The 17,086-nt window shown below is 39.7% G+C and overlaps 1 protein-coding gene across 5 annotated transcripts in view; it reads left to right on the top strand.

Annotated features, from left to right (window-relative positions):
• The window catches only part of SCML2 (Scm polycomb group protein like 2), a 148,042-nt gene that overhangs the window by 63,630 nt on the left and 67,326 nt on the right, over nt 1-17,086 (top strand). For 4 of the 5 annotated variants that reach the window (XM_048862159.2, XM_048862176.2, XM_048862167.2 and 1 more), the window contains exons 5-7: nt 5,554-5,788; nt 10,737-10,825; nt 12,210-12,453. In XM_048862159.2, the coding sequence (XP_048718116.1) occupies nt 5,554-5,788; nt 10,737-10,825; nt 12,210-12,453 (568 nt within the window). Of the gene's footprint in view, nt 1-5,553; nt 5,789-10,736; nt 11,052-12,209; nt 12,454-17,086 lie in introns of those variants that run through there. The other variant, XM_048862186.2, reaches the window with a different exon arrangement.

Here is a 17,086-nt window from a genome sequence, read left to right as displayed (position 1 = left end):
CTTGGTTAAGATATAGTGAAGGTCCAGACTCCAGAGAAATATTTTTCATACCACAAAATGCCCTTGTTCAACGAACACATACAGTACTGTGAAATATACCCAGCGCCTATATTGCTTATATTTTACTGCATTAAATAAAAAATAAAATCAAACCACTGTATAACCTAAAAATAACCTCCAAGAAAGATATAATTTGAGACTTTGAGAAAGTACTTAGATAAAATATAAAACAAATGCAAATATTCGCATAAAAAACACTTTCAGAAAACTGTTTCAAGTTTTGAATGAGTTTTGTCAAATACAGTTGTTGTAATGTAAGCATATCTGCATATAGATAAACATATTCAAAACTTTTCAGCCTTTTGTGGTTTATCAGAGTTTGAAAGAAAATAACACTTAGTACACATGAACTCTTTATCTTCTGTGATTCAAGTCTTTCCAATAACAAATACACACCCACCTACACGTGTATTAAGCAAAAGAATCATGAATAATTACTGTGAAATACTTGTTAAAACTGTAGTTTCGCTACTGAAAATGTAATTTTATACAGCAATGCAAATTTAAAATAAAATAGATGTGAATAATGTATAACTATAGTACTCGCAGTGGAAAAAGTTACAGGTCCTCTGCTGGACAAGGGTCTTGAAGATCGGAGTGAGTTCAGTCAAGGCAAGACGGAGGCAATTGCACAGATGATTATCAGTCAGAACAGAGCGATTATGTGATTTAATGGGTTTCAGAGGAACAGCCGTGTTAGTCTGTATTCGCAAAAAGAAAAGGAGTACTTGTGGCACCTTAGAGACTAACCAATTTATTTGAGCATGAGCTTTCGTGAGCTACAGCTCACTTCATCAGATGTTTTCATGCAGTTGATAGATTTCCACTCCATACGGCTAAATGCAGTGCCTTGCATAATGAGCTGTAGCTCACGAAAGCTCATGCTCAAATAAATTGGTTAGTCTCTAAGGTGCCACAAGTACTCCTTTTCTTTTTGCGAATACAGACTAACACGGCTGTTCCTCTGAAACCTGTCATTATGCAAGGCACTGCATTTAGCCGTATGGAGTGGAAATCTATCAACTGCATGAAGAAACATCTGATGAAGTGAGCTGTAGCTCACGAAAGCTCATGCTCAAATAAATTGGTTAGTCTCTAAGGTGCCACAAGTACTCCTTTTCTTTATGTGATTTAATGTTGTTCATTGTCGAGAATGCTGACTCATACGTCGAGCCAAACATAGTCAAAATGTGAAATGCCACCTTCCTTATGTGTGGATGCGTGGAGTCCAGCATAAGGGTTGTCCAGAAAGTTTCAGATGTAGTTTCAGTGTGCCGCATCTTAAGCACTTCATCCGCTTCTAATTCAGTAAGTTCTAGCTGTAGTTTTTCTTTTTCAACATCTGGAAAGGATGCTTTTGCTTGATCACACAAAGTACCATTTGCTTGTACCACAAATGGGTTCCTTACAAACAGTACAAACAGGAAGTTGACTTTAATACTTCCAAATTTTTGGAACCTCTGCTGGAAGTTTTGAAGAAGCGTGTCCAGAGAAAATGCCATCTGATTCACACCTGCAGTCCCAGCAGCTTAGCAACTTTGGGAAATGCAGCATCTCCCCAGTTTCCAAAGCACTTTTGAAGAGACTTAGTTTGTTTTCAAAGGAAGTGACACTGCTGTGGAGATCCACTACATTGCGATTTTTCCCCTGTAACTTTAAGTTGAAATCATTGCCTGTTAAATTGACAAGGAAGGCCAGGATGCTCCTGCTTCTGGCATCCCTCAAAAATGCATGTAGCTCTTCCGCCTTTTTTTTCCCTCTGAAATGTTATGTAGATATTCTTCCACGTGAACTCAAATTTCCCACAGCCTTCTTAGTACTTACCCTCTGCTCAGCCAGCGGATGTCATTTGAATCAACAGGTCATCGTAATCAGCAGATGCTTCTGAAAGAAAGCTTCTGAACTGTTTCAGAGTAACAGCCGTGTTAGTCTGTATTCGCAAAAAGAAAAGGAGGACTTGTGGCACCTTAGAGACTAACCAATTTATTTGAGCATAAGCTTTCGTGAGCTACAGCTCATGATGCATCCGATGAAGTGAGCTGTAGCTCACGAAAGCTTATGCTCAAATAAATTGGTTAGTCTCTAAGGTGCCACAAGTACTCCTTTTCTTCTGAACTGTGTGTTGCAGTGATGACTTCGATCGAAGGAAGGAGACAAGTTTAATCACCATTGACATTACATTAGCATACTCATAGCTAAGCTTTGCACAAAGCGCAGTTTGGTGGATTACACAATGATAGGAAATCAAATTGGGGTTCAGATCTTGCACACAGATCTCAACTCAATGTTCTGCAAGGGGATGACATACCACAAACAACCTCAACTCTGCATTAACTACGTTTTTTGCAATAGAATAGAATTCACGTAGATGAGAATCAGAAAGCCTGTGAATGTGTCATCACTTTGCGTAATGCAAGGGGAGGAGCTGATAGTATACCCTAGTGGCCAGTCAAATAATTTTCTAATGTACAGGCCAACAAGATACTTAATTAACTTTGAAATGAACAAATAAGTGAGAAACCAATAAACTAGGTTTTAAATCAAGATAAAGGTATTTGTAAGCCCATTCTCTATAGACTCAATTGTTAAAATTATTTTAGAATTATTTTCTATAGTTATTTAAATTCTTTAACTCTCTGAAATCTGCATCCCTTTCTCTCACTTTGTCCTGTCTGTGTAGATTGAAAGCTGTTTGGGGCAGGGACTGTCTCTTACCATCTGTTTGTGCAGCACATAGAGCAATGGAGGCCTGATCTCAGTTGGGTTCATATGCTACCATAATGCCAAAAATAAATATTATGTATGATTTCTTTTAATATGTCTCCCCCCCAGTATTGCAATTTAAACCAGTTTCTCTTTTAAAAAAAAACACCCTAACTTTTCAATTTAAATTGACTTTCAGGGTTGTAGAGAATAACAGCTTGACAAGCAATATCCTGACATTGAATTGCCCTTTAAATTTAATATGCCTGGGCTCCCCTCTCAGACAGCCTGCTGTGTGAATGGTACAGTGACAGATGCTAGGCTCCACACACTGAATGTCTCTTGTCTTTTTATTGTGCAGAGCTCTGATGGCTCCTTCAGGGCTCCTGCTGTTGATCTGGGGTCTGTCTCAAACAGTGCTTTTTCACTCACAGCAAGAGGAACCCAAGATTTCAATATTTTTAAAATTTCAGAAGGGCAAAGGGGGCAGGAAATGCAACCCCATTTGTTATCCTAGTAAGTCTTGCAGCACACTTTTCCTGTCAGGTTGGACAGACACAGTTCCTACCATTGACTGACACCTCTCTATTTTAAATAGATAGATATTTTAAATGGATACATATTTTGTGTGGGGTGAATACAAGTTTATCTGGTCTTCCCTCTCCCTCACAACTTTGGACCTGATTGATCCTGATCTTCAATGGACTGCTACTATGTTAAAAAATCCTGTTTAGTGCTGTGCAGTTGTCATGCGTCAATCATCCCTGCCTTCCTGGTATAGAAATTTCTGAAAGGATCTTCCTCTCCCCTCTTCTTCCTAATTTACAGTATGCTAAACACTGAATCAGCATCAAAGACCAATTATCAGAACAGGCGAAGTGATGATGCAGATGTCTTAAGTCCAAAAACTGATGCATGCTAATCAGCTTGGCACTTACATCTTTGCATCCAGTGGCTGACTCTTCCTATGTGTGTGTGTGTGTGTTCAACTCTGTGAGAGGAAGTCACTGAACTGGGACCTAGTATATCTAGGTTCAGTTCTCAGCATTGCCACAGACTTCCTGTGTGACCTTGGGTAAATCACTTTCTCGCTCTTTTCATTTCCCATCTGTACAATGGGGATATTTCCTTTCTTCTGCCCTTTATCTTATTTATCTAGATGTAATCTCTCTGAGGGAGGGACTGTCTCTTACTTTGTGTTTATACAGTGCTTAGTACAGTAGTGCCCTGATTTTTCTTGAGTTCTCTAGGCCAGTGGTTCTCAACCAGAGGTACGCGTACCCCCTGGGGACGTGCAGAGGTCTTCTAGGTCGTACATCAATTCATTTAGATATTTGCCTAGTTTTATAAAAGTCTACATAAAAAGCACGAGTGAAGTCAGTACAAACTAGAATTTCATACCGATAACTTGTTTATACTGCTCTATATACGGAAATGTAAGTGCAATATTTACATTGAAATTGATTTATAAATATATGGTAAAAATGAGACAGTACGCAATTTTTCAGTAACCGCGTGATGTAATACTTCTGTATTTTTATGTCTGATTTTGTAAGCAAGTAATTTTTTAAATGAGATGTAACTTGGAGATACCAAGACAAATCAGACTCCTGAAAGGGATACAATAACCTAGAAAGGTTGAGAACCACTACTCTAGGCACTACTGTCATACAAATAACACCTAATTTTCTGTTACTTTTTGTTATGAATGTAGCGTACCTCAAGCCATAAATCTTAATATGTCTTCAGCTATTATATCACATGAGGTAGTTAGTCTGGATCTAATGGCAATTTGCATTGTTCTTTCCCTCTTGTATTCTCACTTTCACCAAATGACCCTTGGTCTCCTCCTTATCTATGCTTGTCCTTCTGACTACTGAGAATTCGTCGTGTTGATGTAGATACCAAGCCTTTAGAGGCTAGGCAAGGGCTGTCGGTGCTCCAGCTGCTATTGCTCTAGCACTACATGGTTTCCAAAGAGTACTCCAGCAACCACCCCACTCTGACCAACCCAGGCACCCGTCTCAGTGAGCCACTCTTCGCCAATTGCTCTCTGAATTGCCAGGGAGCCTTCCACCTGCTCCTCACTTCTGACCCTGCAGCACAGGAAAGAAAAACAACGGATCAACTGCTGGCAGAGTCATTGTGCTAATCTAGAATTCCAAAGCCATTAAGCCAACAGAAACTAACTGGCTGATTAAACACTTCCTTAAAAATCTGAGGATTTCGCTGTTTGGGGGAGAGAGGCTTTGGACTCTGAGGTCTCCAGCAACATGGCAGCCAAGCATCCTGCTCAGGAGTTGCTAGAAAGCAATACAAGCCAGCCAATTATTTGTAGTGATTTAGTCCTTTTTCAGAGTAGGAGCTGTGTTAGTCTGTATCTGTAAAAAGAAAAGGAGGACTTGTGGCACCTTAGAGACTAACCAATTTATTAGAGCATGAGCTTTCGTGAGCTACAGCTCACTTCATCGGATGCATGCAGTGGAAAATATAGTGGGGAGATTTTATATACACAGAGAACATGAAACAATGGGTGTTACCATACAGACTGTAACAAGAGTGATCAGGAAAGGTGAGCTATTACCAGCAGAGGGGTGGGGGGACCTTTTTCACTGACTAAAGTTCATAAACTGGTAAGTATAACAGCATTTTATATGTCTTGATGAATGGAAGCTATGTGGTCATAACTGTCTAGTATATTTAGCAAAACTTTTCATGGTATCTGTTTCAAGCTGGGAGACAAAAATAAGAAAAATATCTTTTTTCTCTCCACCCACCCCCCTCCTGTAGTCTAGGATCCCACCTAGCAATGATTTCAAAGTTGGTATGAAACTGGAAGCCCACGACCCACGCAATGTTACCTCAGTGTGTATAGCTACAGTAATTGGAATCACTGGTGCCAGATTAAGGTTACGGCTTGATGGAAGTGACAACAAAAATGACTTTTGGAGGCTTGTGGATTCTTGTGACATACAGCCAATTGGGACCTGTGAAAAGAAAGGGGGGATGCTCCAGCCGCCACTCGGTAAGGAACAATGTTTCTGAACTAATGACATAGTATATGTGATCCACAGGATGCTGCTCTTTTGTGGTTAGTGTTATCTTGTTTTCTTGGCAAGTGCTGCTTGAAATAATGGTTCAAGTGAAATGTTAACAAAAGAAGGATAAATGTTAAGTAAAAAAGCTAATAAAGAGAGTAAATGAACTGGACTCCACTTTGTGTATTACTGTGTCTAGGAATGGATAGAGAAATTTAGAATTTGAGCATGAGTTCTACTATCCAAAAATGTTTCCCTCTTCCCAGAATCCCCCCACTAATCATGAGGAGGGACAGATCCCCAATGGCCTTTTCAGTGACTGCTTGATGGGTTACACATAAATATTACGTTAGTCTAGTTAATTTATCCCCCTTCACCCCATAATTTATAGAGAACTGTGGCATTACCTTGTGGTACCCAGGGCCTCTACATTACTTTCAGTTGTGGAGAAGAGTCCCAAAGTGCTTCCTAAAGCCACAATTCTTAGAACTTGCATGAAGCTCCTGAGTTTGGGTCTCTGGTGTATCAGGTGCACTGCAGAAAAGGGGGAGAGATTTTTAAAATTTTAATAATTCAAAAAACGGACAAACTCAAAATGATTTCCACAGGAGTTTAATTTTTTTTAAGCAAAATGAAATGCATTTAAAGTACGTTCTTGCCAGGACAAGGTCCTAAATGCCTCTTCCCATAAAACTCAAAGGAGTAACAGCTCCTGTTGTGGTTTTTTGCTTTCTTTTCTCTTCTACTTCCTATCTAATTTAAGAGTCGGTTGACTGAAGTAAGGGTGCATTTTCTATCTTTCACTCACTCTGCATGTTTCATTCACTCTTTTCTCATTCTTAGTCTAGGCTAGCTCTTGGATGAGAAAGGAGACAGAGGGACCTACATTGCTTCAAATCTTTTTCTCTTACACTTCTGTATCACTGTATGTGGTGATAGTAATTTTCCAAATATATGTATCAGAGAATGGGAGCAAATGTAGTACGTGTTTCCTGGTTTTAGACTGATAACTTAGCACTACACTCTTTATTGCTGCACTACAGAAGCCAGCAGTCCCTTGCCACTGTCCTTCCAGAAGTCATCTTCACCACATAATCTTCCTGCACACTCAGATATCCATAGTTTCCTTTCCAAAAAATTCCTCCCATATTTGGACAGGACTAAACTCAAGAGTGTTTTGCTCACTTAACGATAATGATGGTGGTGATGCATGAATCAGAATAGAATCTAGGTTACCCTTTTTGTATTAAAGGTCTGCTCAGGCCCAGACCCAAATTAGTCCCAAATCCACCCCATCTGAGCCCAAGAGTGTTGTCATTTTCCAACCTGACCCTGACCTTTCCCTCCAAACCTGAGTTAGCAGCGCCTCTGCCACCTCCTGCCCATGGGGTTGGTGTGATGGTGGCAGCTGCTTTTCCCAATCCTGCCGGCTGCCAGCCCCTGCTGCACTGTGTGTGTTCTGTGGAGTGAGAGGTGCAGCACACTTACTTGGCAGTGCATACTATTCAACAAGGCAGAGGTGGCTGGAGGAGTGGGGCACGCAGCCACCACTATGCCAACCTCCTGGGCAAGAGAGAGACTTCAGAGGTGACCTGACCCAAGCCTCAGAGGTTCAGGTTGTTTTCTGACCCAATCCAAACCTGATACTTGTAGTTGGGTCCCATCAAGTTCTGGTAGAATTGCAGGGACCTACTCTACTTCTATCAAATACTGGTTTAGCACTCAACAGACTCTGGTTCCAGGTGCTTAGCCAGTGTCTTCTACCAGTTTAGACTTTACCAGACTTTCTTTAAAACCTGGCAGCAGGCGTGTACCGCTTAATGTTATTTTTTATATTTAAATTAGGTAACTTTAATTATAATTTTAGGCTTTAATATAGATTGTCAATTTCAAATATAATTCTAAATAGCTTTATTTTTGTTTTAAAAAAGTGTTTAATATAAATGATTTTTAAAAATTTTTTTACGCACCTGGTTTTAAACCACAACCACACTTTCAAAAGTAAACACATTCTGTACTGTGGTATTGACATTACTATGGCATTTCCTATACTTATAATGTATCATGTATGCTGTGGTGAAGTATACTTAGTGTGGTCTAAAGTATTTTACTCTGTAAGGTTGCCTGCAGAATATAGTTGGCTGGGATTGTATTCTGACTTTCCAAGACCCTCAGCAAATTTAAACAGCTGCCATTTTATAAAACCAACCCGTCAGAGAACATTTTCTTTCCTTTTCCCCAACAACACAAATGCATAATTTTGCCTAAAAATTATACTCCTAAAACAGTTATTCTAATTAAATGTAGCACATATGAGGATATGGTATAAAGTTTTTATCAGAACTTGTTAAGAGTAATCTTCGTAATTCAATGCTGACTTCGTTCATGGGAATACAACAGTCTTAAATTTATGCTGATAAAACCTTTGATACCATACTAACATGTTTTTCCTAAGTATAATAAAGGGAATATAAATATTAATACTTCTTTGGTCAAAATAGAAAGAAACAGGAAGACCTTTTCACTTGCACTCAGTAATCATACTTGACAATAAACCTAAGCAACCACTTTATAGTGGTCAGCGTTTACCAACAGTTAACTACACAGTGTTTTCCCATGTAGCACAGTAGGTCTTTTCTGTCTCTGATCAGCGTAACTTATAGAAAAAAGAACAAAAATGTCCAGTAACTACCATAAATAAAAACCATTGAACAACAACTCTAGTATGTTTTTGTTTTCAAGTTTATTATTTAAATGCCTACTTTTACTTCCTTTCCTTGGTTCCCTCAGTGATCATGGTATTTTGTGCTTTCAATTGAGGATTTCATGACTTTTAATTAACAGTTCCTCTTCCTTCCCCCCTTTCTCCCCCTCCCCCCCAAAATATCCTGGTAAACTTGACCCGGACCTACAGGGCTTTGTGCATTCTAATATTTTCACATTAATATTTGGGAAATGCTTCATCTATGGACTTCTAAGTACTGGGTGGATATTTTGAGAGAGATTTTTGTTCTGTTACTGTATCATTGGCAGATGGATAAACAAGTGCTTGGGATCCTTGAAGTAACTGTTCAGCTAAAGTTAAGAAATATAGAATGAGACTCCGTATCTCTTTTCTACCTGTGATATTCCACTAGACCACCAGGAGGAGCCCACTCTTAGTCCAACAGTGAAATACTCAGTACAGTAAGTCCAGAGTTAATCACTAGAGAGCCGTCTGGATGTTTGTGTATTACTCTGACTGCTGAGGAAAATGGTTGTATTCCTGGAGAGGAGAAAGATAGAGTAGATGGTCACGGCTGTATTGTAGTTCACTTACACTCCCAGATGCAGGAAAAATGCAGGTACCTAATGGCATCAGAGAACTTTTGGGCAGACTGATCTTATATCAAGTACAAATTGGGTCTCCGCTATGGCTGGTCCTCAGCTACTAAGTCATATTATGTTGCAAGGCTCAGTTAATATTTGTTTTGAGATCTGCTGGTGGAAAGGTGAAGTGTGAAGTACTATTAAAATATCACTCTATTCTACTCCAAAACTGAACCTTCCAAATGTTGTGTGAGGGAGATAACCAGAATGGAGCAGCAATTTGCTTTGTGTGGGTCTGTGTTCTATTTAAAGTGTTTCAAAATACAGTGCTTGTGCCACTGTAACTATATTGCTTTAGGACCAGATATAGTTAAAGCAGTATAACCCACTAACGTGGATGCAATTATTACCAGTATGAAGGTGCTTTGGTTGGTATCGAAATAGGCTATGCTGATATTAGCACTTTTATATTGGTTTAACTACGCTTACACTAGCTGGTTGCGCCACTTTAACTTTATCTGTTCCTAAACTAATACAGTGGTACAAAAAATGTGTTTAGACCAGTCTATGGCCAGTGATGTCCTTGTGTTCAGATTGCCATTCCTGTTCATTGAAATTATTTGAAATGTTGTACCTAATAAGCAAATGGTTTTTGTATTATCCAGGAATTCACGTTTGGCTCCTCTCATGATGATAGTCAGCCATTCTATTGCATAGTTTATTCAGAAAAGAAATAGTCACATATTGTCCCTCCAGTCCTTGATTCTTTAGCAGTAGCTAGGTTCCAACACTCAAACATCCTGGCATAGATAGATACATTTTTGAAAAAGCCTTCTTGGCACTTTTGCAGCATCCTGTTCCTGGGTAAAGCTGGGAGCCAATTGGGTGTATAATTGCCTCCTGCTAGACACTTACACAACTGATTTTCTCAATTGGAATGGAGCCTGCTGGTCCCAACATTTGTGCATTGTATTCACTTACATTTTAATGAAGAATTTTGGCATGGAAACGTTCTCCACTTTATGCAACTGCAATGTGATGCATACACTTATCAAGATGTTTCATTTCTATCATTCCCTGTTTTATGTTCTTGTCTTTGTAATTAAAGGATGTATTGTTTTGTTTGCACTTCCTTGTTTCTTTTTGTGAAGGACTCTGGTGAAAGAGCCTCAATGGAGAAGAAAATGTTTCTAATAAAAATAAGTTAGATGACAGAGAAGCTAGACGAGAGGATGTCATTTGAGAATGAAGGAAAACTGACCCAGTAAATATAACTGGGTACTATGCAAGGAAGATTGTTTGAGACCAGGGAATATAGAGAATAATTTAATCTGCAGTACCACAGCTTGCATGTTTCTAGTCACACTTAATATAGTAACCATGATAAATGATTTTGCAGGCAAATCACTCCTGAAAGGAAATATGCTATCCAACATGTTTACTGCACTAAATAGCTGCCCTATGCATTCATGTTTCTTGGCCACATTTAATTCTAGTCAAGTCCAAACCGGAGGGTTTTGGACGGTAGTGGGGGAAAACTCTGCGTACTCCTTTTTCCTGTATATTCATGCTTTATAAATGTGAGTCTAGAATCTTTTACACAACTAATCTATTTATGTTAATTAGGTTTCCAGATGAATGCATCATCTTGGCCAATGTTTCTGTTAAGAACACTAAATGGAGCTGAAATGGCACCTGCAGCATTCTTTAAGAAGGTAAGAAGAAAGGGGCTCCTAGTAAACAAGCTTCCATCAACTGGTCCATGATTACATTTTTATTGAGGATGCCAGGATATTGTACTGTTCTTTTCAGCATGGAAAGGCAAGAATGTTATTTAAAATTACTTTGAAGTGGATTGGCAAGCCACAAAACTGGACAGGAAATGATCATCTTCTAGTCCAAATGGATGGGCACCTCTTTTCCTGTGTTTGGACCTTTAAGGTACGCTGTGTTTAGAAAAAATTGTTAGCTTGGTTTTTTTTCATGGATTTAAGATGTCATGAATCTCTCATTTGTTGACAGTAATGTATTCATGATGTGCCTGTGTATGTGTTGGGCTAAAACTGGTAAGGGAGAATGAGAGCCACAGGAATGCATGGGGAGTTTATGCTGAATATTTTTATTTGGCGGATACTTGACAGTTTAGCTGTTAAGAATGTAGTGGGGACTTAGCTGAAAGTAATAAAAAAATGCTCTCAGTTTTAGAAGTATGGCCTTTATGCTGAAGAAAAGAGGATCTTAAGAAAAATGTGTGAAATGTTTTTGTGCAAAAATATGTAGGAATGCAGGTATGACTCAGCTGATCTGTTGATTTTGATTTGTCCTCTTACCATTGTTATGAGCTTGCTAAAATCAAAGAGTGAAGTTCAGTGATTTCTTTCTTAGTACTGATAATGGCTTTGCATGAGTTTGTTTTAGTAAAACATACATTGGGCTTGATCCTGTAATCTCTTTGCTCATGAATCCCCATTCATTTTGAGAACATACTGATTTGAATGCATTCATAAAATACCTATGGCGTGAGCAGTGGCACTGCAAGCTTCTCGATACTGTCCCAGCAATATGCCTCAGTCCTTTTCTGGAGGGTCTACTTATTGAGAGTGGGATGTACTTTGGTTTCCCTTCAGTCCAACTTATTTCACCCAGGCCACTAAACAGCCTTCAGATGTTAATGATTTGTATGTGCATTTGTATAAGTAACAAAGAGGTGAAAGATTCTCTAGTCCATTATCAATCCCCAGAAACATCCAGTCCCTCGTAGAAGTATATTTTTCTGATCCTGTCCTCTCCCTACATAAAACTATGCCATTTATTTTTAGTGTACGTTCACTATCCCACCGTTCCTGTAGAACACATCAGATTTACTCAGACAACTGGTTAAGTAGACTCAGCATAACCTTGCTGCCAGTCACATAAGTAGGAGCATACTTGAGCCTAGGTAGTATAGAAAATTTAAAATAAACTTGTAACCATGTATTAAATGTGTATTGTATAACCTTTTTGGGGTAGTCAATATGAGAAGTTAGAATGTTAGAGAAAAGCAGCTGTCTTTCAAGAGTTCATGGAAACCTAGATGTTCTGCAATTTTTATTTTGACAGGAACCACCAAAACCTGCTCCAAACTATTTTAAAGTTGGAATGAAACTTGAAGCAGTAGACAAAAAGAACCCTTATTTAATTTGCCCAGCAACCATCGGAGATGTTAGAGGAGATGAAGTTTTCGTTACATTTGATGGCTGGAGGGGAGCATTTGACTATTGGTGCAAATATGATTCTCGAGATATCTTCCCAGTCGGATGGTGTGGCTTGACAGGAGATGCACTACAGCCACCAGGCAACTATGGTAAAACTACCAGTAATAACGCTTAATCTGTCTTCCCAAATTTTGCCGCTGTCAAGCAGCTGGGACTTAAGAACCAACTGATCTTATGCAGATTTTAATATGTAAACAGCTGATGCCGATGAAATAGTGACACGTTTTCACTGTATCATACCTAAGGGGCTTGAGCTGTCGATCTCTTCCCCCTGCCCCAACAGGCTCCAGTTGTCATTACTCCTCCAACCTCTGCTTATTTTTAGTAAAAGTCGCAGAGAGGTCATGGCTCCCCTGAATTTTTGTTTATTGCCCATGACCTGTCTGTGACTTTTACTAAAAATAACCTTGGCAAAATCTTAACCTTAATCATATCTTTTTGTGTTGTCTCTATGAGAAACTATTATTGCTCATTTACTGTAGTTCACAACTATTTGTGAACACAGTAGCTCTGGAAACACATCTTGACTGACATTTGACATGCCATAATTTGTTTCTTTATCATTCCTGCTCTAATTCTGATAATGGAAGAAGACCAAATCTAAACAGATTCCATTAAAACCAATTGCATTCAAATTCTTCTGCAGTGAGAGAGCTGGTTATGTTCAGTTTTCTATGTCCTTTTGAAGAATATTGGACTTCATTTAGACAGTTTACTTATATTGTTGGTAGTCTCAGGAATGTTGGTAGCTGTATTAATTGAATTTCATAGGAGTTTATATTCAAAGCTTTGCATCAACACCTTACTTCAGGGTTATTGAATGGAGCTCCCAAGAACAACAAAAAACTGTTTTAAAGTAAGAAATGTAGTAAAAGTGTCTTTATTGTTTCCAAGGGATTCAAACTCCAGGCTTACCTGTAGCATTTGCTTTGGACTGTAAACTTTCTGTTTTTGAAATTGTATATTATTAGGATCTTCCAAATACTTTGTTTACTGCTTATCTACCTACTTATGTGAACCTATGGATAGAGAGCCCCCTTAGCTAATAGCCAAGTTTGCTCTGTTGTCATATACCCCCTTCCGTCTTTGCCAAGGTCTGTGAAATGAAAAAGGAATATCATTGTTTAATATCTGTGATATGATAAGGGGTCTCTTATAAGATATCTGAGGTTTTGCTGTAAAACAATTTGGGTTGTATTATCTTACTCCTTTCAGATTCAAGATGTGTGAAAGGAGTTTTTATAAGTAGGAACCACATTTTAAATTCATTCTACTGTTACTGAGAATTTGTTCTAATCATAAACGGTTTCACTGTGTGTGTTAAGTGGATGAGAAACAAGAAGAGCACATTTCTGTAGAAAAGCTGGTAGAACAAAGAAGGCAAGTAACCATTTATGGTTCTTTTCCCAAGATTTTTCATTTTTAGGACAACAATGTAAGAATCGGAAGTAAGGCTAACCACTAAAGATTGGGGTGAGAATTGGGAAGAGTTGTCACAGAAAATCTTATGGTAATAGAACCTGTTAGACTGAAACAGGGTGAGGGAGGAAAGGTGGTCCAGTGATTATGGACCTAGCCTGGGACTCCCTGCTCTGTCACAGACTTCCTTGGACAAGTCGTTTAGTCTTTCTGTGCCTCAGTTCCCCATCTGTAAAATGGGGAGAACACCACTGCTGTACCCCACAGGGATGTTGTGAGGATAAAGGCTAACAAATTCAGACTGAATAAGATTTGTTAAAACTTGTATGGAAACTTCATGTATGTTCATTATGATAAAATGACAAGATTTTTAAAAAGCATTGAAGCACTCAGATACTACGATAATGGGGGTCATATAAGTACCTTAGGTGCTGTGACAGACCCAGACCAGTGGGGACAAGGAATCTGGTAGAAGGCAAATATACTGGCCACTGGATGAATAGTTTTCTGTTCCCTGAGTGACCAGAGCAGGGGCTGTGCTAGAGCAATCAGGAACCTGCTAGAACCAATTAGGACAGGCAAGCTAATTAAGACACCTGGAGCCAATTAAGAACATACTAGAATGAATTATGGCAGGCAGACTAATCAGGACACCTGGTTTAAAGAGGACCTCCCATCAGTTAGTGGAGGGCATGAAGGAGTGAGGTGTGCTGCTGGAGGACTGAGGAGTACAAGCGTGATCAGGCTTCAGGAGGAAGATCCTGTGGTGAGGATAAAGAAGGTGGTGGGTGGAGGCCATGGGGAAGTAGCCCAGGGAGTTGTAGCTGTAACGCAGGTGTTATAGGAGACGTAGACAGCTGCTATCCACAGGGCCCTGGGCTGGAACCCGGTGTAGAGGGCGGGCCCGGGTTCCCCCCATTCCCCTCACTCCTGATCAGACACAGGAGGCATTGACCTGGTCTGTGAGCAACACCAGAAGGGAAGGTCTAATTTGGAAAGGGATCTGGCCTGTCCCCAACTCCCTACGTGGGACAACAGAGACTGTGGAGATTGTTCTCAATTTCCCCATGCTGGCCAGTGCTGAGGTTAGCTGAGTATACGACAGGTTTGAGTCTCTAGCAGAAGTGACCAAACTGAGAGCTGCTGTAAACCTCTGAGGTGAGCAAATCCGCCAAAAAGCACAGGACCCACCAAGGTATAGGAGGAACTTTGTCACAGTAGGTAGAAGAAAATAATACTGTTGTCTTTTTAAAAAGGCTTTGAAGATTGGAGGGTTTTCTCCATACAGTTGCATTTGTGTCATTTATAGCTAGGAACATAATTTTAAAGCAATATTTCTGTGAGATTGGAGATGATGAGAAGAGAGCTGCATTTCCAGTCAATTCCCAGGGAGATTCTTATATCTAAATCTCTTGTTTCATGCAAGAAATATGTTTCTTAGTTGATTTTTAGTGACAACTTCAGCCTTTTCTTCAGCAGCTTTAGCTCACTTGATAGTAGCAAGCAGAGCAGGGCAAATAGATTGGGATCTTAAAAGGTGACTAAGAGTTAGGCATCCAACTCCCATTGAAAGTTAGGGGAGTTGGATGCCTAACTCCCTTAGGTTCCTTTAAAAATCCCAGTTGTAATTTGTAGCATACAGAGGAATCTCATCCACTGCCTTTCTGTTGATAAATTGACCATCCAGCAGTTTAGGTCACGTGGTCAGTTTTTTCTAGGAATGTATATGAAGTTTAATGAAAATATCAAGGACTTGGATGTAAATCTAATCCCAAATATTAGAGTTGTCTTTGATCTCTTTTATCAACCTGTTATCTTGATCTATGGCACTTCTGTCATCTGAAGATGCAACTGCAAACAAACTGGTCACAAGTTCCTAAGACTTAGAATCAAAGATCTCTCTTCCATATTCAGACCTAATATAGAGAGACCTAATATTCTATATTCAGACCTAAATCCTTCCTGCAGCAGTGAACTAAAGAGGAGATTATGATCAAGGGAAACCTTTGAATGTGCGGCTGAAAAGAAATTCAGAACTAAACTGAGCTACAATAATCTGTGGGGTACTGGCTACTACTGAGTATATTTGGTAGGAAAGAGGCTGTATTTCCCTCTTATTTTGGAAGCTAAATCCAAAGGAATGTGATGTGCTATTTCCCAAAGCAAAAATTATGGAGCAGGCTACAGCTTGATGACTTGATGTATGCTGTTAACTAGCAAATATCTGTTGGAGAAATACCTGTCTTTCTCACTTTCTCGCCCCCCTTTGGACCACTTGAATTTGGGCACATTTGAAAGATGACTCCTTTAAAACACTGTTTCAATATCCCAGTCTTTGAATTAGGACAGAATTTTCATGGTTTTACGGAAGTGTTGTGAAGCTTAAATTTTTTTTAATGCTTGCAAAAGGTTCTTTCTTCCCTTTTCTTTATCACCATATTTGTCATCTAATTGTTTTTCATCTTGTCATCTTCAGTCTTTTTTTTGTTGCATGCTGTAGGGCTGAAGTGTAGAGCTTTTTTTACATTGAGGCCATAATTAAGCCAACCTAAGGCCTTGTCTACACTACACAGTTTTGTTGACAAAAGTCGGTTTTCGTCAACAGAACAGCGGAGATGTACATACTGCAATGCTCCTTTTGCCGACAAAATTCTGCTTTGCCAACAAAATAAAGCATAGAACTTTTTTTGGCAAAGTTGTATTGACAAAGTCGGTGTAGACACCGCACTTGGTTATGTTGCTATAATTGGGCTCCAGGAGGTGTCCCACAATGCCCATCCTGACTGCTTTGGTCAGCAGTTCAAACTCTGCTGCCCTGCACCCAGGTACACAGACATCTGTCCTTCCCCTTTTTAAGGCCCGGGAATTTTTGAAATGTCACTTGCTGTTGGCTCGGTTTAGACAGCTCACATTGCATCTTCCCAACTGACCACGGCAGCTCCAAATGCTTTCCCACTGGGACTGCACAGCCTCCTCTCCCCACAGTGCTGTGCAGTCCCAGCTCCGCTCCAGCCATAGGAATTTTTATATTTATGGTCCAATTTCTCGTGACTTGTGTGATAAGGGCTATGAATGGGACATGCATCAGTACCGTGCTAAGATAAAGGAGCGGCGGCAGGCATACCAGAAGGCAAGGGAGGCAAACTGTCACTGCGCCAAAGACCTGCTGCTTCTGTAAGAAGCTGGATGCCATCCTTGACGGTGATCACACCTACACCACCAAGAACCCCATGGATACTTGGGCGGGGCTGGAAATGGTGGCGGACAGTAGACTCAATCCTAAAGACAAAGTCATGGGCGAGG

The sequence above is a fragment of the Caretta caretta genome, chromosome 1 (assembly GCF_965140235.1).
Source record: "Caretta caretta isolate rCarCar2 chromosome 1, rCarCar1.hap1, whole genome shotgun sequence".
In the NCBI taxonomy this organism is placed as follows: Eukaryota; Metazoa; Chordata; order Testudines; family Cheloniidae; genus Caretta; species Caretta caretta.
The sequence above is the reverse complement of the archived record's forward strand: the minus strand, read 5'-3'. Positions and strand labels throughout refer to the sequence as shown.